Source organism: Babylonia areolata, chromosome 10, assembly GCF_041734735.1.
Source record: "Babylonia areolata isolate BAREFJ2019XMU chromosome 10, ASM4173473v1, whole genome shotgun sequence".
Lineage (NCBI taxonomy): Eukaryota > Metazoa > Mollusca > Gastropoda > Neogastropoda > Buccinidae > Babylonia > Babylonia areolata.
In genome coordinates this window covers 44072635-44096168 of record NC_134885.1, presented here as the reverse complement: position 1 = coordinate 44096168, position 23534 = coordinate 44072635, and the positions used below count along the sequence as shown (strand labels likewise).

Below are 23534 nucleotides of genomic sequence, written 5' to 3'. Positions count from 1 at the left end.
CTCACCTCCACCATTCCTGTTGCACAGGTAGGGAAAGCGCCAGATGTTGCCCACACCCACGGAGAATCCCAGCACGGACAGCAGGTACTCTCGCTTGCTGCCCCACGTGTGGCGCTCTTCACTCACGGAGTCGGCGTCAGAGTCCGCCGTGGGGTCCACGATCATGACCTCAGTGGCTGCCGCCTTGTGGGCGCCGTCACCAGGCCGGCCGTCCAGCAGACCTGTCACCACGCTGGACTTGGCGGAGTAGTTCACTGTCATGGTCACCGGTCCCTGAGGGTGTGGCTCTCTGCTTCAACCTGCAATGATGATAATAACAGTTACAACAACAACAGTAATAATAATAATAATAATAATAATAATAATAATAAAACAAAACTAAGATGAAGAAGAAAGAAGAAGCAGAATCCTGATACAGTAATGATCATCATGATAACAATAATCACCTATATAGCGCATACCCTGCTGCTCCACGCGCATTTGGCAACACGTCTGGAATCAATAAAGTACAGGAGTGTATTCTCATTACTACTGCTACTGCTACTACTACTTGTTTCTGTTGTCAGTTGTTTTTCGTCGCAGAGTTTTCATCTTGTTTTCACCAAGTGTCAACGAGGTTGGAAGAGAAAAAATACCATAGTACCAGAAATATGAAATGAAGGAAGAAAAAAAAACCGAAAGAAAGCAACGAAAGGAATGACATTTTAAGTGAAGATGGAGCTGTAGAAAGACCCACAAGAAACGATCTTTAAGTCCCATCTTTGATTTTAAAAAAAAAGAAAGTAATAACAATAAAAAAAATAATAAATAAAAAAAAACCCGTGTTGCAGTGTTCAGCTCGCTGGGACAGTGTGATTGCAGACAGCTAGCTTCGCACCGCAATGATGCCCTGGACCTGAATGTCAGCATCAGATATACGTTTTTTGTGGTTTTATTTTTATTTGCGTTTTTATCTTCTTCTTTTTTCTTTTTTTTTTTTGAAATTTCATTAATTTCTCTGCAAATACACTTAACCAACAGCACGATCTGTTTGTCAAAGTTCAAGATACATAATATCAACACAAAACAGTTTGCCATTGACCATTGGTCTTAAGAAATTTTGAAGAAATTGCGGAATTTTTTTCTCACCTGACAATGTGTACAAACGCTCAACAATCTGTCGTTCACTGACAGCAGGTGAGAAAGAAACCTGCTGATGACCAAACACTTGGCAAACTGACTGTCTTTCACTGACAGCAGGTGACAGAGAAACCTGCTGATGACCAAACACTTGGCAAACTGACTGTTGGTGCACAGCCCTCGGCTCAACGTGTCGTGCACCTTGGCCCCGGTGAAGGTTTATATACAGTCTATTGTTTTATCGGTAACTCGTTTCCATGTATCCAGGTCAGGTCACCCTTGCTTGGCCTAGAATCTTTCTCTCTTTTTTCTTTGTGTGTGTGTGTGGGCGGGGGGCGGGGAGGGGGGGGGGAGTAGGGAAATGGGTTAAGAATGCTTGCATTGGAATGAAACAGACCCAGTCACTGATAACAGCGCACGGTACCCGCACAGCCCCACCTCAGACCAACAGCCACGATTCACCGTGTGCTGACAGCCTCCCGGGACTTGAACGCCAGCCCCCAAAAAAACCTCACCCACAGTAGGATATCCAGGGCTCCACACACCCCCACCACTCTTGTACCCCCTCCCCTCCCCCAACCCCCTACTCTCCGAACACCCCCCTCCTTCCCATGACCGCCATTCACACAAGAGGCCACCAGCAGGACTCCAGCACTGGATAATTGGATCTTCAGGTCAAACACTGATAGGTCGTCAAACCCAACACTCCCCAAACATCACTGGCCTGTTTTACTGTTTTAGCAAGGAAAAAAGAAGGGAGAGGCGAAGAGAGGTGGGGCGGTGGGGGGTCGGGGTGGGGGTGGGGGTGGGGGAATGGTGGAAGTTGCTCTGTTGATATTGATAACCATCAGAGATTATACACATTTCTGACAGATTTAGATCAAGTAATTCCCTGTCTCTGTCTCTCTCTTACCCAGTAACAACCCCAGAACTCTGTACACACACAGAGTGTGTGTGTGTGTGTGTGCGTGTATGTGCGCGCGCGCATATGTGTGTACGTGTGTGGGAGGGGGAGGGGGGGAGGGCGTGCGTGTATGTATGTATGTGCGTGTGCGCGTGTGTGTGCGTGCGTGTTTATGAATGTCTCACGTGCATGTTCAGCAAGTGAAACAAGGTGAGTCCCATCTGACAGTGACTGTTTCAGTGACAGGGATGAAGTGATGGAAGTGCAGGAAGGGGCATTGTGTGACTGTTTCAGTGACAGGGATGAAGTGATGGAAGTGCAGGAAGGGGCATTGTGTGACTGTTTCAGTGACAGGGATGAAGTGATGGAAGTGCAGGAAGGGGCATTGTGTGACTGTTTCAGTGACAGGGATGAAGTGATGGAAGTGCAGGAAGGGGCATTGTGTGACTGTTTCAGTGACAGGGATGAAGTGATGGAAGTGCAGGAAGGGGCATTGTGTGACTGTTTCAGTGACAGGGATGAAGTGATGGAAGTGCAGGAAGGGGCATTGTGTGACTGTTTCAGTGACAGGGATGAAGTGATGGAAGTGCAGGAAGGGGCATTGTGTGGCTGGGGGTGGAAGATGGCGGGTGGGGTGGGGTGGAGGGTGGAGGATCAACCGTAATGTCGATGTCACCTTCAAGAACAAAAACTAAAGTCGGGCACGTCGTTGTCTCAAGATTTCCACGCACCTTAGCACTCTGATAAGAAAAACAGAACACTTGACCATGATCTGGTTTCTCACTGTCCTCGTGTAAACCTACTTCTTCGTTCCACATGTAGGGCACGGTGTGTCTGTTCCTTCCGCCGCAAACCCACTTACCCCGATAAGAAGAAACTGCACACGCCGCGGCGTTGCTTTGCATTAATCACATGTGACTGACTGACTGACTGACTGTCCTAGTTTCTTTCATCCTAGACTAGGTCAGACTGTACTAGACCAATCCGGATAGAGGCTGGGGTGGAACATTGTATGGAGGTAGCGTCACGTCACTTTGTGTTGGCTGTATGTGGCGTCACCCTCATCGTGCACTGCGTCGTGTTATTATCGGGGAGTGTGATACGTTACAGCAATACTGGGGGGAATTATTCATCGGATTGTCATGTTTATGGCGAAAGTTTTGCAAGTTTCTACGAAGCTCAAGTTGTGTTTGCAAAGCCATGGCTGAACGCAGACAAACCCCAACACTTGCACTAATATTGAAAGAAATCTTTCGCGATGCAAACAGTAGAGATGAAGATTGTGGACTGAATGAGACAGAACTGCGTGAAGTTGATGCCGAAGACGCTGATTTTGACATGGAGGGGGGTGGAGGGGGAGTTGCTTGACGAAACTGAAGACAAGACAAGCTCAGCTGATTCAAGATGCAGGTATGCAGCATGGTGATTGATCATGATGTTCATTCTGGACCATCTGGAGTTGACAACTTGCCACAAACCTACAGCTGAAGACCAGCAGCAGCAAGACCAAAGAGCAGTAAATAAGCCTCCAGCAATTCTGGATTACAACAAAAACATGGGTGCCATGGACCATCATGACCAACAACTACAGCCCTACGATGCCACAAGGAAAACCCTGAAGTGATACATTTTCTACAAATTGCCATGCTGAATGCACACATCCTCAACAAAAAAAGCAGGCAACATCAGTATATTCCTGGACTTCCAGAAGGATGTAATTAGTGCCATGATTTTTGGTGACCAAGACTCAGACACTGCTACAGATGACCATGCTGTTCGTCTGTGTGGACAACACTTCATTGATGTCATCCCACCTACCCCACAGAAGGCCTGGCCACAAAGGAGGTGCAGAGTCTGCTGGAAGAAAGGACAAAGAAAGGATGTGAGGTTCTACTGCCCAGACTGCCCCAGCAAACCAGCACTGTGTCTTGAAGACTGTTTCCGCAAGTACCACACAGCGATTTTACTGGCGATAGATGCTGGGTGAGTACACCCTTTTCATTGTTTGTGTGGACTGTGTTCGAGACTTGGACCTGGACACTGTTCCACAGCCTTTGACAGTGTGTGTGGTTGATCACAACAGTCACAAGAAAGACTGGTTAATAAGCTGGTTGATGTTGTAGCACCTAAATGATGGAATGACAGTCCCAAATTTTTTTTATTGCATTTTATGGAATTTTTGTGTCTGATTGGCTCATTATTTGAACATGTGAGTATTAAAAACAAAATCTTGGTTCATTTTCCTTTCATTTGATATATACTTTTATGCACTTATCTTCAGTACTTTTTGAAATATAAGCAAATTAAAATCATTGGCGTGTTTTTCTTGTTTTTCTGAAAATTTTCACAGCATAGGCTATAGCAAATGTACTAGCAGTGAAGGGGTTTTAACCACAGACATTAAAGAGGAGTTATACACTGTTAAAGGAAAATAGAGCATTCTGTGCATCTGTGATGTATATATGTATATATGCAAACAATGGAAGTCTTTCGGCGTTTTGTTGCCAACGACGCGCTTGGCCAGTGGAGCCTTTTATGTTCAGTTCAGGACGTATATAGTGTTTAGAACGACGCCAGTACATGTAGAGAGATGGAATGCATACCGCTTTTAGAAATCCAAGTAGTTGTTACTGAATTGATGTGTCTTCTTCTTTTCTTGGTTTTGTTTTGTTTTTGTTTTTAATATATAATTCTATCCCCGTCAGTTGGCCTGGTAAATGACCCTTACTATCAAACCTGTCTTGGGTGTCTCCATTCACACGCCCGGGCATGCTCTGTGTGTGTGTGTGTGTGTGTGTGTGTGTGTGTGTGTGTGTGCCGTGAGTGTGTGTGTGTGTGTGTGAGTGTGTGCCGTGTGTGTGTGTGTGTGTGTGTGTGTGTGTCTGTGTGTGTGTGCCGTGTGTGTGTGTGTGTGTGTGTGTGTGTGTGTGTGTGTGTGTGTGCTGTGTGTGTGTGTGTGTGTGTGTGTGTGTGTGTGTGTGCGCCGTATGTTTGTGTGTGTGTCTGTGTGTGTGTTTGTGTTTGTGTGCGTATGTGTGTGTGTGTGTGTGCGTGCGTGCGTGTTCTCTTGCATGCTTTGTTTTTGACTGACATTTTGCAAAGCACTTTTGGAGGTTTGAAAGCGCTATTGTCCAGTCCGGCGATACCATTATTCATGAGTATTAGTATTATCTATCATTTTTATCATCATCATCATCGTCGTCGTTGTTGTAGTCGTTATCATGATATAGTATGCTGGTGATTTTTTTTTTTCCATATCACTGACTATGGGTCAAAGACAGCGTCGCCGCAGGTCGAAATGGCTATCTCACGACCAGTGTTCCATAGGGCTGAACCGACGACTGATCCGACAGTTGCTGGTTAGAGTTTTTGTCACGTCAGCAAAGATTACCTTTTGAGTTCTCTCTCCGTCTCTCTACTACATATACATATATATTTATTATATCATGTTATATGTCATACATATAATAATAAGCGTGCGTGGGAGTGGGGAGGGGGAAGAAGCGGAAGGGGCAGTCGGGGTGGGGGGGGAGAGGAAGGTATTCGGCCAGCTTGGATTTGTAGTCTTGGATTTGGATGAAACTGTTTTATTTGGGGAAAAAAAGCACACAAATAAAAACCAACCATCCAAAAATTCCACCAGTACAGCGAATTCCACAAGGCAACAAGAAAATCTCATCATGAAGTCCTGTTGAAATGTACGTAACTACACACAAAGACACACAGACACACACACGCGCGCGCACGCACACACACACACACACACACACACACACACACACACACACACAAATACACAATGCGACAAGCAAAACATGCCCAACTGGTTCTGCTTCGTGCCACTCCCATATTATTTGTTTGTCAAGTTGTCCCCATACGGAGTGTTTTTTTATTCACATGAAAGAACATCCTGTGTAGTTTATGGTGTGTGTGTGTGTGTGTGTGTGTGTGTGTGTGTGTGTGTGGTTTATGGTGTGTATGAGTGTGTGTGTGGTTTATGTGAATATATATAATATATATATATATCTGTGTGTGTGTGTCTGCCTGTCTGTCTGTGTATGTGTGCCAGAAAAAGAGACAGAGTGCTCTTGCAAAGGGTTACGTGCTGTTTGTCCCTTATCAGTCACATTGTTATAGTTTATATTTACATCTTCTAAACGTCGCTGGTATGTCAGAAGTCGGCAGATTAAACTATAAACTGTCTCAGATCAAACTATAAACTGTCTCAGATCAAACTATAAACTGTCTCAGATCAAACAAAACTGTCTCCAATCTTTCTTACGTCATCCCAGGCCTGAACAAAACTCTCAAACGAACAGCTAGGCTAGGTAGTACCGTACGTAAGGGCTGTGTGAATGGTACCAGTGAGCCAACAGGGCAAAGCTCTCTTATAGGAACAGGCGCTTTGATGGTACCATTAAGGAAGGAATACCTTATAGTCAGTCACCTGGTGTCAGGGTGGGGTGTTCCACTGTCAATGTCAAAGATCCGGATCTGGTGTCAGGGTGTTCCACTGTCAATGTCAAAGATCCGGATCTGGTGTCAGGGTGTTCCACTGTCAATGTCAAAGATCCGGATCTGGTGTCAGGGTGTTCCACTGTCAATGTCAAAGATCCAAATCTGGTGTCAGGGTGTTCCACTGTCCATGTCAAAGATCCAAATTTTGCACATTACATAGTAGTATGGTATACAACAGGTATACTACAATCCCCTCCCAACACAGAATATGATATCCTTTAACCCACAACCAGTCCAGCATTAACCTAGGAACCACACGAATTATACATCTCATCAGCACCGATTCCACCAAATCTCTCTCAAACCTCCTTCTCTATCTTCACTACTTATTATTACCCACACAGACTACGACGCAACTTCTCTTTAGGGTCTAACAACAGAAAAAGCAAAGGAAACAAACACAAACATAACCACGCAGGGTTGTATCAGTGACTGCATGAATCCGACCCCTTTTAACTAATCAGCTTCTCACCTGACACCCACTGGCCCGATATCAAGGCTAAAATGGATAGAGATTGGTATGTGTGTGTGGGTGTTTCTTCAGTGTGTGAAGACAAACAGAATACTGAGAGACAAGCAGCAGAGCGAAAGTCATGAAAACTGAATGTAGCGTGTTACAATCATTGACACAGCGTCAAAGATTTGGTCAGGGTGTTCCACTGTCAATGTCAAAGATCCAAATCTGGTGTCAGGGTGTTCCACTGTCCATGTCAAAGATCCAAATCTGGTGTCAGGGTGTTCCACTGTCCATGTCAAAGATCCAAATCTGGTGTCAGGGTGTTCCACTGTCAATGTCAAAGATCCAAATCTGGTGTCAGGGTGTTCCACTGTCAATGTCAAAGATCCAAATCTGGTGTCAGGGGGTTCCACTGTCCATGTCAAAGATCCAAATCTGGTGTCAGGGTGTTGAACAAACCAGATGGAGCCGGGAAGGGAGGGAAGGCTTGGGGGACGGCTGTGGGTGGGGTGGGGTGGGGTGGTCACACGTACACGTTGCACTGCATATGGCTACCCGTACGTGCGTGTCAAAATGCGCGTCCCCCCCCCACCAAAACAATAGGCCTAGTTTGCATCAGTTTGACATAGTAAGTATGTGTATCACCAAACATGGAGTATGATACAAACTCCTCTTTCCAAAGAGAAACAAAGAATAAAAGAGATATTCACTGACACACACAGAGTCCAGATAATTATATACTTGGAACCACCGGGTAATTGATAATAGTAAGCAACGAATTCACCAAATTTCTTCTCTTTTTAAAATTAACCCTTTTCTTTATCTTCACTACTTATTATTACCCCACACAAAGGAACTGAGCGAGCAAGCTTTCCGAAGTAGTGTAAAAAAATGGGATCTGAAAAAAGAAAAAGAAAAGGAAAAAAAGGAAAGAACGATAACGCAGCTGCACGGATTGTATGCAATGTGACTGCAAGTTTCAATGGCGAAAGCGACCCGGCTGTTAAACTAATTCAGCTTTATGGCGGTGTAACAGACCTGGATATAACCCAGCATGGCCCAGAACGAATATACCCAGGTATAAAATGGAGAGAGAGTGTGTGTGTGTGTGTGTGTGTGTGTGTGTGTGTGTGTGTGTGTGTGACAGAAAGAGACAGAGAGACTGAGAGACAGAGAGACAGGCAGAGAGAAAGGCTGAAACTGAAATGGAGCGTAGACGAAATCAACTGGACACAGCGTCAAAGTTTGAAGAGGTAAGAGTGACGGTGGTGGCGGAATGACTGAATCTTAGAGTAGGCGAAACGGTGACATGATAGGCAAATTGGTCCTGTCCGAAAAGCAGCCCCGACCGTTTTATGTATACCCGAATATGATTTGCCCTTGCCTTTTTTTTTTCTTTTTTTTTTAAACCCCGAGTATAAATTATTTTGGCGGCCCTTTTCTTTCCTAACGGGGTCAGCGTCGGCAGTCTATTCTGCTCTCGCTGGTTAAGTGGAACACTTCAGCGAAAACCTCAAGAGACCCGGCCATTGTAAGACTTGCTCCTTACTTGGGCTACGTGCTCTTTCGCATGCACAAGTCGCTGTAGCAGAAGCAGAAGACACAATCCAGCTAGTATGCCGACTACAAGACCTGAAAGAAACAAAAGAATGGGAGAAAAACCCCGAAAACCTCAACCATCTATTCAACACAGCCATTTCACCCACTCTAGGAAGACATTGTCGGGAATGGCCAGAGGGCAAAACTGATGTGGAAGTGAAGCTACTCATAGAAGAAAACAGTAAAGAAGAGGACATCATCATATACACAGATGGTTCAGTCACCAAAGACCAGTCTGGTTGGGGATTCACTGCGAAACAAAATGGAAAAACAATTTGGGAAGAGAATGCTGCCTACAAAGTCACAACCTCCAGCCTAACGATGGAAGTTGAAGCTGCGACACATGCCCTCCAGTGGCTATCGTCCATCCATACGCCCGGAAACCAACATGCCATGATTCTAACCGACTCAATGAACCTCATACAGAAAATTGAAAACGGAATGGGAAGCCCACAGTGGCATAAGGCAATGCGCAACTTTCAGATTAAAAAACTCACATGGTCATACTGCCCGGGACATGCAGGTGTTAAGGGAAATGAGCGAGCTGACAGACTTGCTGGTAACGCAAATTTCTTCAAAACGGAACAGAGTCTCTGTGGGCCTTTCCAAATACAATAGACTGAGCAACACACTAGACGCCACGTTATTGGCATCAGAGATCTTTTCCCATCCCTCTTGCGGCCAATCAGTGGCAGCCTCTGTACGTGTGTGTATGTGTGTGTTTGTGTGTATGTGTGGGTCTGTGCTTTTGAGTGCGTTTGTGAATGCGCGAGAGTGTAAGTGCACACAAGTGTCAGGAGAGTTCTGTGTATGTGTGTGTGTGTGTGTGTGCGAGGGGAGGTGGAAGTGTGGGGGGGAGGTGGGGTAGAGGATGAGGTATGTGAGTGTATGCATGCCTACACTGTGGGAGCAACAGGATATTGGAACGTATATATATATATATATATATATGTGTGGGGGTTGGGGGTGGGAGATGTGGGCGTATGTGTGTGTGCTTGCACAAGTAAGTGTTCATCTCTGTGAGTGTGAGTTTGTGCGTGTGTGTGTGTGTGTGTGTGTGTGTGCCGTGGAAGCTGCGATACGTAGACTAGAAATGAGTGTGTGGAGGAGGGGGGTAGAGGAGGTGCAAGGTAATGTGTGTGTGTGTGTGTGTGTGTGTGTGTGTGTGTGTGTGTGTCTATGTGTTGGAGCTCATGTACGTTGATATGTATTTGACCGTGCTTTCATATCTGTGAAACTGCATGTTTGGTGCATATCTGTTATGCATGTGTGGGTGTATGTGTGAATGTGTGTTTTCATGTTTTACATTTATTTGCTTATTTATCACCATTGTTGTCTTTTTTTTTTCATTATTATTATTATTATCATTTTATTAGTATTAGTATTAGTAGTACTACTACCTTTTTCTATATTGTAATTATTATTTATTTATTTATGTAAGCTTATCTACTATTTATTCCCCCGGTTTTTTTTGTTTTGTTTTTTTTGTTTGTTTTTTCTCAAGGCCTGACTAAGCGCGTTGGGTTACGCTGCTGGTCAGGCATCTGCTTGGCAGATGTGGTGTAGCGTATATGGTTTTGTCCGAACGCAGTGACGCCTCCTTGAGCTACTGAAACTGAAACTGAAACTGGGGGGAGCAGTGGGAACGAGGGCACTACAGTTCACGGTGTACTACAGAATACTACATCACACTTCAGTACAGTAGGCTCTGCAATATGCTACATTATACTACAGAGAACACTACAGTTCACGGTGTACTACAGAATACTACATCACACTTCAGTACAGTAGACTCTGCAATATGCTACATTATACTACAGAGAACACTACAGTTCACGGTGTACTACAGAATACTACATCACACTTCAGTACAGTAGACTCTGCAATATGCTACATTATACTACAGAGAACACTACAGTTCACGGTGTACTACAGAATACTACATCACACTTCAGTACAGTAGACTCTGCAATATGCTACATTATACTACATTTTACTATAATAACGTACTGTACCCTAGAGTGCACCAAGGAACAAAGTAAAATCCCATGCAACAGTTTGTGTGTGCGGACATGTGCGCTTGCTCTTCACGTCTTTAAAACTTGTATCAGTTCTAAAAAAGCAGCAAATTTTCGCTGTTCAACAGCTTCTTCAGGACATGTAGAGAGTGTGAACTATATATATAGATATAAATATAGATAGATAGATAGATATGTATATGTGTGTGTGTATATATATATATATATATATATATATATCAGTGGTCAGGCATCGCTGGTCAGTTCAAACTCCATGGTGTGAACAGCAACATTGCTGCAAGATACACCGCCATTCAAGGCAGCTGAAGCCAGGACAACCTTTCTTGACTGACTCTTCCAGTCTTGAGACTGTCGGTCATGCCCAAAGCAAGTAGCCTTGAAGAATGCCCTGTGTGCTATATATACCAGTAATGTAAAACAAAATGCAACAAACTACGTCTTTCATTTCCGGTCTGCACATTCTTTGTCTTCTTCTCCTCTTCTCTTCCTCCTTCCTCCTCCCCCTCCTCCTCCTTCATCTTCTTCCTTCTCCTCCTCCTTCCTCTTCTTCCTCCTCCTCCTCCTCTTTCTTCTTCTTCTCCCCCTCCTCCTCCTTCCTCTTCTTCCTCCTGCTTCCTCTTCTTCCTTCTTCTTCCTTCTCCTCCTCCTCCTCCTTCCTCTTCTTCCTTCTCCTCCTCCTCGTTCTTCTCCTCCTCCTCATCCTAATCCTCTTTTTCTTTTCCTCCTCTCTTCAAAACCATGTCTTCAAAGCAGACACCTGAGCGATGCACAGATCCAAGACGTCAGTCAGGCCTTGGACTGTTTTGTCAATCAGTCACTCACGTCTATCACCCACACCCACACACCCACACACTGAACTGTGGGGGAGGCGTTTCATTGCAGAGGGTGTGGTGGAGGAGGAGAGAAGAACCCTGACATTGCATTAACCCATCAGCTGCTGATCCTTAGTGAAAGGAAATCAGTGACATCAACGTGAAGAGCTGTTACTTCCTAATATTGTACTTTTCACTTGTGTCAATCCTTTTAGTGTGCTTTTCACTTGTGTCATTCTTTTCGGTGTACAGTCATAGTGTACTTTTCTGTGGTGTAATTCACTTTGCTGAACAACGTGATTACAAGAGAAACAGGTCCAACAAAAGAATGGCGTCAGCAACAACCGACAGATTAACGGTCTAGAACGCCAGCACTTTGAGGTGGAATGGTCGAAGGCCAGGTTTTTTTATGATGAGCACATCCCGGAAAATCGCTTCCCCGCTGTCTGAGGAATGCCAGTCCAGTGCTTTACCAGGGAAACCACGCTGGCGTATCTCGCTACGTTCCAGACTGACACCTTTACACGAGGTGAGTACGAAATAGCCCCCAAAGTGTTCAGCCCTGATACTCAAGGCCAGAACTGTTCCTTTGAGATTTCATTCATAGCGTTCACACTGTCTTTGAAGTCTTCCCCTCTAGTTTTCTAGTCGTTCTCTGTCCACGTAGTAAATACCCAAGGGAACAGTTCCTTTTTTGTGGGAGGGGGGGGGGGTCTTCAAAAAAACTCCACAACACTTATCTGAAATGTTTTCATGCAGCTGGCAGTTTGTAGGAGTGCGACACCCTACTGTTTTCGTTCAATCTGTTGCACATTTTGCCAAGTGCATGGTGGCATGTCAAGGGGGACCATTTTCCCCTTTCTTCTTTTTTCTTCCATTCTCTTTCAGGCCTGACCATGAAGGCCTTGTCTCGGGGTCTGCCACCTGGGCTCTGGGCCGTCATCAGTGACCCAGGGGTCCTTTCAGGGTTTTTCATTCTTTCTTTTGGGTCAGTCTTTTTTCTTTTTAGTTTATGTTTTTAAACATAAATAGAAATTGTCACAGTACAAAGCCAGTGGATGTGACAGGACACCAGGAATGCCTTTATGAAGTCCCATCGTACCGACAAATACAGAAACGCTAAATAATGTGGCGGAGATCTCTCATCCCGAGACACCTTATTCACACACACACACACACACACACACACAGTTGACGGACAGGCCAACAAGCCCGGTCTGTGTGAGACGGAGTGTGAATGACCCTCACCCCACGGCGCTGAATGACGGGAGGCAGGGACGTCACTCACAGGACACTGACAATGGATCGTCTGTCGGCCACGAGCTGAGCAACATGCCGGCCACTTACCGACAGTGACCAGCCCCCCAAAAGGTGAAGGTCGTTCTGCTGGGGTGAGCTAGCAGCAGTCTTCCCTGGAGGTCGGCTGTACTAGAGCACGACCTCCTGTACTAGGGCACGATGCGCGCAGCATCCTCTGACACACCGGCCACCTCTCGCCGTTCACAATGTTATTTATTCATCTGTTTATCAATAGCATCATCTGACACACCGGCCACCTCTGGCCGTTCACTGTGTTATTTTCTAATATCATCATCTTAGATGAACAGACTATAAATAAATAATAACAATGTTATTTATTCATCTGTTTATCAATAGCATCATCTGACACACCAGCCACCTGTCGCCGTTCACTATGTTATTTATTCATCTGTTTATCAATAGCATCATCTGACACACCAGCCACCTGTCGCCGTTCACTATGTTATTTATTCATGTTTATCAATTGATTTGTTTTGTCTATTCACTTATGTTTCCCTTTGGACCGTTTCAATGATCTGTCATATTGCTCTTTTTATCATTATCATTATCATTATTGTTATTATTATCATTATCATTATCATTATTATTATTATTATTATCATTATCATTATTATTATAGTTATTGTTATTATAGATCGCAAGAGTTCAGTCCCTGTGACATTTTTTCTTCTTCCAAACTCCATTATTTATTTTATTTATCTCCGTGATAGTTTTATATTTATTTTTTTCTTCCAGATCGTTATTTCATTTTACCTTTCAGAACACAATTTGCTATCAAAAAACCGCTTTTTTTTTCTTTTTTTTTTCGACCCTCTTTCCTCCATTAACCCCACGTTACTATGACACGAAAGAACATGATCATAATACATGTTCCACAATAAAACAATGCCTGGTGACGTGCTTACAGTGACGAGAAAATAGTTGATCGTATCCAATGGACCTCTAATTCAGTCACGATAAGAAAAACAATCCTCAATCAAATTCAAGGAGAAGGAAAGACAATCACGAGAACAGAAAACCGCACCAATCACAGCACAGTCAAGACAGGAGAAGCCGAAGAAGACTGGGTTGTCACAGCTGTTTGCTGCCTGTGTTAGGAATCGTGGTTTTGAAACCTAGCTGTGCAACACGCCAGTCCTCTGAGAGGAATCGTGGTTTTGAAACAAGCTGTGCAACACGCCAGTCCTCTGTGAGGAATCGTGGTTTTGAAACAAGCTGTGCAACACGCCAGTCCTCTGTGAGGAATCGTGGTTTTGAAACAAGCTGTGCAACACGCCAGTCCTCTGTGAGGAATCGTGGTTTTGAAACAAGCTGTGCAGCACGCCAGTCCTCTGTGAGGAATCGTGGTTTTGAAACAAGCTGTGCAACACGCCAGTCCTCTGAGAGGAATCGTGGTTTTGAAACAAGCTGTGCAACACGCCAGTCCTCTGTGAGGAATCGTGGTTTTGAAACAAGCTGTGCAACACGCCAGTCCTCTGGGTGGTCTGTCATTCGCCCGGAAGGCACCACCACCATTTTAAAACAAACAGAAAAAAATAAATGAAAAAAAAATGAAGTGCAAAGTTTTTCTGTTTGAGAGACGCAAAGAGAGACGCCTTCCTGACAAGGCCAGGCCAGAAGCCTTTGATGGTTACTCATGACGGTAAACGAACCAAGCAAAAATTCTAAAGATCACTAAAGGTCTGTCACACCTATCACGATCATGAAAACAGGTCCCTTAATCCGCTGTCTACACAGCTACAGGGAGACAATCACCCCGTCTTATAACAGGTAAATCCACTACCATAACAGAAAGAAAGAAATAGCGAAATGAAACAACATCATCTAAGCCAGAAAAAACATCGTTCCCTTGACGACAAAGCCTGTGGAAACCACTCGACAGGTGGAAACCACTCTACAGGTGGAAACCACTCTTCAGGTCAACCAGAAATGAAGAAGAAGAAACTGGCCTGTGACGACATACAAGGGCAGAGGTCAAATGGTCGAGGTTCAGAGCTTACCAACAACAGATCAAACGGCGAAGCTGGGGGAAAGCGGCAAACAGGTGAGCTGTGAATAATCAAAGAAGGGAAAACAACGAGAGGAAGAAGAAAGAACACAAAAGAGAAGTAAACTTGACCTTTGTGACAGTCCCTCGGGTCAAAAGGCCGAAGCACAGAAGCACGCCAAAGAACAAGATCAAATGGGAAGAAGAAGAAGGGGGAAAAGCATTAAAAACATAAAAGCTTCGTGGTCCATTTAAGCTGTTATACAAGTGATACTGGCCGCCTTAAGCACAAAGGTACTGACGTGTTCCTTCCTGTCACCGTGACCTCCCTCAACAGCGCTCCAGTCACACACCGTCCTATTGTCCCGAACAAGTCAGTCGTCTGGCGGACAGCGGACACAAAGTGCTCTCTCACCCTGTCCGCTGGGCAACCACCATTAGCTGACTGTGTCACAGAGAGGCTGACAGGACAGGCAGCTTCAGCACACACCCTACAGTTCTCTCCCCTTTTCATTTTAACACCTCCACCCTCACCCATCCACTCGGTTTGTCGATTCCCGTCAAACACTATTCTGAAGTCTGTCCAGTCAGTACTTGGCCCGTCACACACTCTATTCTGAAGTCTGTCCAGTCAGTACTTGGCCCGTCACACACTCTATTCTGAAGTCTGTCCAGTCAGTACTTGGCCCGTCACACACTCTATTCTGAAGTCTGTCCAGTCAGTACTTGGCCCGTCACACACTATTCTGAAGTCTGTCCAGTCAGTACTTGGCCCGTCACACACTCTATTCTGAAGTCTGTCCAGTCAGTACTTGGCCCGTCACACACTCTATTCTGAAGTCTGTCCAGTCAGTACTTGGTTAATGAAACTTGTGTCACTATCCACACTCTGGAGGGCATGTAGAAATTTAGGGACAGAATCGGGAGTACATCATTTCCTGGGGACAGAATGGGGAGTACATCATTTCCTGGGGACAGAATGGGGAGTACGTCATTTCCTGGGGACAGAATGGGAGTACATCATTTCCTGATGGGGGAGTACATCATTTCCTGGGGACAGAAGGGGGAGTAACATCATTTCCTGGGGACAGAATGGGGAGTGACAGAATGGGGAGTACATCATTTCCTGGGGACAGAAGGGGGAGTACATCATTTCCTGGGGACAGAAGGGGGAGTACATCATTTCCTGGGGACAGAATGGGGAGTGACAGAATGGGGAGTACATCATTTCCTGGGGAACAGAAGGGGAGTACATCATTTCCTGGGACAGAATGGGGAGTACATCATTTCCTGGGGACAGAATGGGGAGTACATCATTCCTGGGGACAGAAGGGGGGGGTACATCATCATTTCCTGGGGACAGAAGGGGGGGTACATCATTTCCTGGGGACAGAATGGGGAGTACATCATTTCCTGGGGACAGAAGGGGGAGTACATCATTTCCTGGGGACAGAAGGGGGGGGGGTACATCATTTCCTGGGGACAGAATGGGGAGTACATCATTTCCTGGGGACAGAATGGGGAGTACATCATTTCCTGGGGACAGAAGGGGGGGTACATAATCATTTCCTGGGACAGAAGGGGGGGTACATCATTTCCTGGGGACAGAATGGGGAGTACATCATTTCCTGGGGACAGAATGGGGAGTACATCATTTCCTGGGGACAGAAGGGGGAGTACATCATTTCCTGGGGACAGAAGGGGGAGTACATCATTTCCTGGGGACAGAAGGGGGAGTACATCATTTCCTAATCTCTGTGTCTCCCCAGGACAACTAAATCTTGCCTGACAATTTCTGGTCCCGAATAAGATCTGAGATTCCAGATGCACGTAAAAAATACAGGACATGTTTAACACACGGGACCCACGAGGATAAAGAGTTGTCTACACACCCGGTAGAAAAATATCATGATGGTCTTCAGAGGAACCCCACGAGGTGTACCAATGCCGAGCCAACAGCAATGTCCTCAACGCTTAACAAATAAGCATTGAAAGTATCCTGACACACATTGTGAAAAGAAAACAATGATGAACCAGGTAAAGCCATATGGCGACATCATTCCTCCATCATTCCGCGACCGACTTCGACTGAATCATATATATATAGAGAGACAGACAGACAGACACACACACACACACACACACACACACACACACACACAGATAGAAGAGAAGAGAGGGGACACACACACACACACACACACACACACACACACACACACACACACAGGGGGAGAGAGAGAGAGAATGTACAATCGTGTGGGCCGGATGTCCGTGTCACGGATATTACTTCCTATCTGTTGTTCACCAGGTGTGTGCCACATCACGCTGCCATTGACCAAGGTGAAGCAGCGCTTTGTTGGACAGCCCAGCGGACTACACGGCCATCATATCGAGAGTTTAACCACTGACTGCCGCTGACGCCCATGTTCATCTGTGAAGTTTTCTGACTTCACGGAAACAAGATAATCAGCTTCACGTTAGTCATCACGCTTTATTTGTACTTTCTTCTCTTCAGTCTGCATTACCTCCCCTCAGCAAAATAAATCACACTGCGTCTAAGTGGACAGAAAGTAGTGACTGCGCGTCTTCTGGTGCCACGCTGATCTAATGACCATGCTTCAGCTGTTAATGGGTTAAGAGGGATATAACAACATTATTAATGACAACAACAACATTAACGACATGAACACTACCATCATACCACCAAGTATGTGATAGCAACCAGCCTTCTAAACAACCGAGCGGTAAGCTACTTAAGACAGATAGAAAGATTTGGATTAACCAGAAAAAGCAGGACGGATTAACCCTCTCGCCAAACGCCCTTTACACACACCCTTTGGCAAGGAACTCGTGCCGATAACTACACCCAGCTAATCGCCAATAGCTTTTTACATCGCTAAGTGGGTCAGTCACCGACCAAACAACTGGTTCAAACGCGAAACAAGCATAAAAAAGAAAAGAAAAACAAGAAAAATAGTCAGCAAATCACCCTTCACTCTTTCATTGCGTCAACGGAGATCGATAAAGATTGGTTGTTCAGGAGAGTGGTCAGGACGTACTAACAGAGCCCAATGATTGGTTGGCAGACTAGTCAGCTAAGAGAGAGTGAGAGAGAGAGAGAGCGAGAGAGAGAGAGCGAGAGAGGAGTGAAGGACGAAGACGAGGTGTGTCGCGCAGTGAAGGACGGATTTTTCCAGTCTGACTGGTGGTGTTTTTCCATTGCGGTAGAATTCCACTGGCCCGCCTGCTTTATTCACTGTACTTTTTTACCACCTTTCTTTTGGGGGCGATGGGGTGAGGAGGAGGTGGTGGTGGTTCTGTTTGTTTGTTCCATGCAATGACGTCTGTCCTGCTATGCTTGCGTGCGTAACACGTAGCTGTGTTTGTATGTCTGAATACTGAAATTATCCTGAGAGAGGGAGAGGGTGAGGGAGAGGGAGAGGGTGAGGGGAAGAGGAAGAGGAGGGGAATACAGACCTGTGTCCATGGCGGTACAGACTGCACCGCACAGACAGAAATGAAATAAAAAGATGGAGAATTAAGGATGCAACAACTGTAAATTGTGGAAGTGGTGTGCTCTGCGGCGCTCCATTCTATGTGAATATCTCAGACAGCAACCCTTGCAGTCATGGCTGGACCAGCCTACAGTCCACCCACACAGGTGGTCAGCCCTACTTCCAACAAACACCAAAGCACTGTTACTCAACAACTGAACGAACTATTCATGTATGTGCTTGTCAACAGCCTCTATGGAAACTGACCCCTTGCCCCCCCCCCCCCCCCGGCCCCCACCCCCACCCCGCCACCAACCCGCCAGTGAACAACGGTCACTGCTGTTATCTAAAGGTGGACTGCACATGGCACAGCCTTTCAATCGATTGGAGGCTGATGAAAGAATCATCGCCAGTCCTCATGCCATGCTGTGGTTACATCGACATACAGCCACAGTGTTCCACAGACAGCCATCACCATACAGCCAGTGTTCCACAGACAGCCATCACCATACAGCCATCACCATACAGCCAGTGTTCCACAGACAGCCATCACCATACAGCCATCACCATACAGCCACAGTGTTCCACAGACAGCCATCACCATACAGCCATCACCATACAGCCACAGTGTTCCACAGACAGCCATCACCATACAGCCACAGTGTTCCACAGACAGCCATCACCATACAGCCAGTGTTCCACAGACAGCCATCACCATACAGCCATCACCATACAGCCATACAGCCATCACCATACAGCCACAGTGTTCCACAGACAGCCATCACCATACAGCCAGTGTTCCACAGACAGCCATCACCATACAGCCATCACCATACAGCCATCACCATACAGCCACAGTGTTCCACAGACAGCCATCACCATACAGCCACAGTGTTCCACAGACAGCCATCACCATACAGCCAGTGTTCCACAGACAGCCATCACCATACAGCCATCACCATACAGCCACAGTGTTCCACAGACAGCCATCACCATACAGCCACCTAAAGCTGTGGCGGAGTCAACAACTTTTTCATTACCACTGTCATAAAAATAAAAAAAAATTTAAAAGCTCACCGCAGACGTTTTGTCTATGGCCTCCAGTTCCTGGCTATCCGTTTTTGCAGGCATGCAGAATGCTCATTAGGACCCCATCTCATTGACACAGCCTGTCAAAGATGCACCCCGGGCCGGCAAAAGTTTGATGCGGGCTTAACGATCTGGGTTGAGTGTAGGAGATGACTGAGGAGTAAGAGTCATGCGGCTTGACTTGATCGATTATTTCTTCTTTTTTTTCTTCTCTTTTTATCGATCTTTGCATAACATTTAGCCTCAGACTAATGTGTGAGTTGTTCCTCAAATTAGGCCCTAAATTCTCCTGACATCATGGTGAAAGACATTCGCCCTTCTGACACATTATACACATTTGTATGAAGACCAGTATGTGTCAGTCCTCGTTAACAACAAAGGGGGTGGGGGTGGGGGAGGGGGGGGGTGAAAGATATGTATATATATATGTATGTGTGAGAGGGGGGGGGGGGTCTGTGTGTGTGAAGAAATGGGGTCATTTTAACAGTATAGCTCTGATACTGCCTGTCTGATGTTAAATCCAAAACATTTTCAGTGTTGAAGGATATAATTGTTTGAACAGCTTGTAAAATGAACATGGCATTGACATCATTCTCATTTTGTGGTTGACGGTCCCTACTGTACTGTCCTTGTTCCAAGGTGTTCCCACGTTCCAGCCAGCTGTTGTGCACTGTGTCGGTGACAGCCTGTGTGCCGGTGTGTGCAAGGCACTGTGTCAGTGACAGCCTGTGTGCCGGTGTGTGCAAGGCACTGTGTCAGTGACAGCCTGTGTGCCGGTGTGTGCAAGGCACTGTGTCAGTGACAGCCTGTGTGCCGGTGTGTGCAAGGCACTGTGTCAGTGACAGCCTGTGTGCCGGTGTGTGCAAGGCACTGTGTCAGTGACAGACTGTGTGCCGGTGTGTGCAAGGCACTGAATCGGTGAAATGTAGTATCCACATGGGTCACACATAGACAGAAGGAATTGTTTGGGGAACTGAGTATGGGGGAAACACTGCACGAATTGTTTGGGGAAGGGAGTATGGGGGAAACACTGCACGAATTGTTTGGGGAAGTGAGTATGGGGGAAACACTGAAGGAACTGTATGGGGAAGTGAGTATGGGGGAAACACTGAAGGAACTGTATGGGGAAGTGAGTATGGGGGAAACACTGAAGGAACTGTATGGAGAAGTGAGTATGGGGGAAACACTGAAGGAACTGTATGGAGAAGTGAGTATGGGGGAAACACTGCACGAATTGTTTGGGGAAGTGAGTATGGGGGAAACACTGCACGAATTGTATGGGGAAGTGAGTATGGGGGAAACACTGAAGGAACTGTATGGGGAAGTGAGTATGGGGGAAACACTGAAGGAACTGTATGGAGAAGTGAGTATGGGGGAAACACTGAAGGAACTGTATGGGGAAGTGAGTATGGGGGAAACACTGAAGGAACTGTATGGGGAAGTGAGTATGGGGGAAACACTGAAGGAACTGTATGGGGAAGTGAGTATGGGGGAAACACTGAAGGAACTGTATGGAGAAGTGAGTATGGGGGAAACACTGAAGGAACTGTATGGAGAAGTGAGTATGGGGGAAACACTGAAGGAACTGTATGGAGAAGTGAGTATGGGGGAAACACTGAAGGAACTGTATGGAGAAGTGAGTATGGGGGAAACACTGCACGAATTGTTTGGGGAAGTGAGTATGGGGGAAACACTGCACGAATTGTATGGGGAAGTGAGTATGGGGGAAACACTGAAGGAACTGTATGGGGAAGTGAGTATGGGGGAAACACTGAAGGAACTGTATGGGGAAGTGAGTATGGGGGAAACACTGAAGGAATTGTATGGGGAAGTGAGTATGGGGGAAACACTGAAGGAACTGTATGGGGAAGTGAGTATGGGGGAAACGGGATCGGATATCGGGAATGTAAAGATGGCAGAATCCTTAGACTGTGTGAATGCATAAAACTGACATAAATGTAAAACAAACAAGAAGTAAATGTTAAACAGTATATGCTAATGTTTCATCTTGCCGCGAAGTCCGAGGAGCTAGTGTCTGACCGAGGATAGGTGCTATGTATCAATGATAATCTATTGTCAGGTACAACATTTTTTTTTTTTTTTTAAAGAAAAGAAATATCCCCCACAAGACACCACTATCACCATAACATAAATCAAACACAGAAACGAACTTTAAACAACTCACATAAACGACCTGACAAAACAGATGGGGAAAATGGGCCGTGGGAGGTGGGGGGAGGGGGGTGGGGCGATGGGTTGTCACCTTTGTAGATTGAAATACTGAGAGCTCATTATCATAGAAATAAACGTAAAATCTCAGGCAGTTTCTATAGTTATGTTTTGCCATGTCGTCGCAACCGGATTTACACTGAAAAGGTTTCTTATCAGATGGGTCAAAAAAAAAAAAAAGATGGTGAAAAACTCCATTCGGTCCATGATGTTCAGTTAATTAATGAAGAGTAATGCAGTATCAAAGTTTCAGTGTTTGTCAAATTAGACTATTGTAAAATCAAAGTTTCAGTGTTTGTCAATGAAGACTAATGTAAAATCAAAGTTTCAGTGTTTGTGAAAAAGACGGTAATGCAATATCAATATCTTGGTATTTGTCAATGGAAAGTGATGCAATCTGAAAGTTCGGGTGTTTGTCAAAGGAAAGTGATGCAGTTGTGAAGTTTGGGTGTTAACTTGTCAATGGAAAGTGATGCAGTTGTGAAGTTTGGGTGTTAACTTGTCAATGGAAAGTGATGCAGTTGTGAAGTTTTGGTGTTTGTCAATGGAAAGTGATGCAGTTGTGAAGTTTGGGTGTTAACTTGTCAATGGAAAGTGATGCATTTGTGAAGTTTGGGTGTTAACTTGTCAATGGAAAGTGATGCAGTTGTGAAGTTTGGGTGTTAACTTGTCAATGGAAGGAAAGTGATACGACACCAACGTCTCACATCTATTTACACATCTTCTGACTTTTGACTTCATTGAAATCATCTTTGTCATCTGTTACTTGGGACCAAAGATATAGAACAAAATGTTTCTAAAAACGAAATGATATATGTATTGAAATGAAAAATATCTATTGATGATGAGGATAATGATGAAAATAATAATAATAATAATAATAATAATAATAACAACAACAACACACTGCATAATAAGAGAATTGACCTCAAGACCTACTGGCTCAGCTGTTCAGTCGTTGAACCTGACGTGGCTGCTCCGTCGGTCTCTCTCTCTCTCTCTGTCCCTCCCAAAGAAGGAAAAGTGAACTCCACTTGCACAAAAAGAGTCGTTGTTCCTGCCAGCGGACTCTAGGGCCTATATCTCTCTCTCCAGTTCTCTCTGTTCTCGCAGCGTGCTGCCTCCAGTGGGTTCAGGTCTGCACACAGATGCCGCTGACAAAGCAAGTGGGCGCGGGCTGTGGTAGACTTGACGTTTATATTGGCTGCTGCCCGGGGGGTGTGCAGGGGTCAGCGGCACGGATGGATGGTCAGAGCGCGCGCTGCTCGCGCAGTACTTTTCCATGCTGTTCGACCGCCGTCACCGTGACCTTTCACACTCTGCTCACTGGCTGTCTCCACTGAGTGAATGCAGGAACATGGGAAGGGTGTGGAGCGGGGAGAGGGGTGTGTGGGGTGGGGGAGGGGGCGTGGAGGGAAGGAAGATGGGGAAAGCCAGAGGAGATGAACAAAATCCCCTCTCCCCTCTCATCCCCCCACCCCTCCCATGGAGAATCATTGAAAGAATGAGCTGAAATGAAAAGACCTCGTGTGTGTTGGTGAGTTCAGGGGTGAGGACGTCAGAGAGGAAGTGAGGAAATATGTGTGGCAGAAAGAGAGAGAGGCGGGGAGGTGGTCTGTGCGTGGGGGGAGGGGGGGTTAAGGGGGGGGGGGACGGTTGTATGGTATGCCGCGTGTGTCACCGATTTTTTTCCTTTCTTTTTATTTATTTTATTTTTAAATTCATTATATGTGTGTGTGTTTAGATTAAAGCCTAATGTATTCTCCCTGAGACATGCAGTGCCAAGTCTCTTTCTCTCTCCCCCCCCCCCCCCCCCCCCCCCCCCCCACTCCTCAAAACGCTATCCATTTGTGTATTGTGCCTGCTCCCCCAAAAGTGGACAAAAGACATGTGTTCTTTGCCGGGGTGTCAAAAGAAATGAAACGAAACCTCCGGGGCCATGTTTTGCATATGGGACACCGTGG

The 23534-nt window shown here is 45.7% G+C and overlaps 1 protein-coding gene across 1 annotated transcript in view; it reads right to left on the bottom strand.

Annotated features, from left to right (window-relative positions):
- The window catches only part of LOC143286616 (sodium-dependent proline transporter-like), a 60308-nt gene extending 37393 nt beyond the window's left edge, over positions 1-22915 (bottom strand). Inside the window, exons 1-2 of the mRNA XM_076594258.1 lie at positions 22510-22915; positions 6-299 (exon numbers count right to left, since the gene is read on the bottom strand). Of these exons, the coding sequence (XP_076450373.1) occupies positions 6-261 (256 nt within the window). The 5' untranslated portion in view covers positions 262-299; positions 22510-22915. The remainder of the gene's footprint in view (positions 1-5; positions 300-22509) is intronic.
- Between the last annotated feature and the right edge of the window lie 619 nt (positions 22916-23534).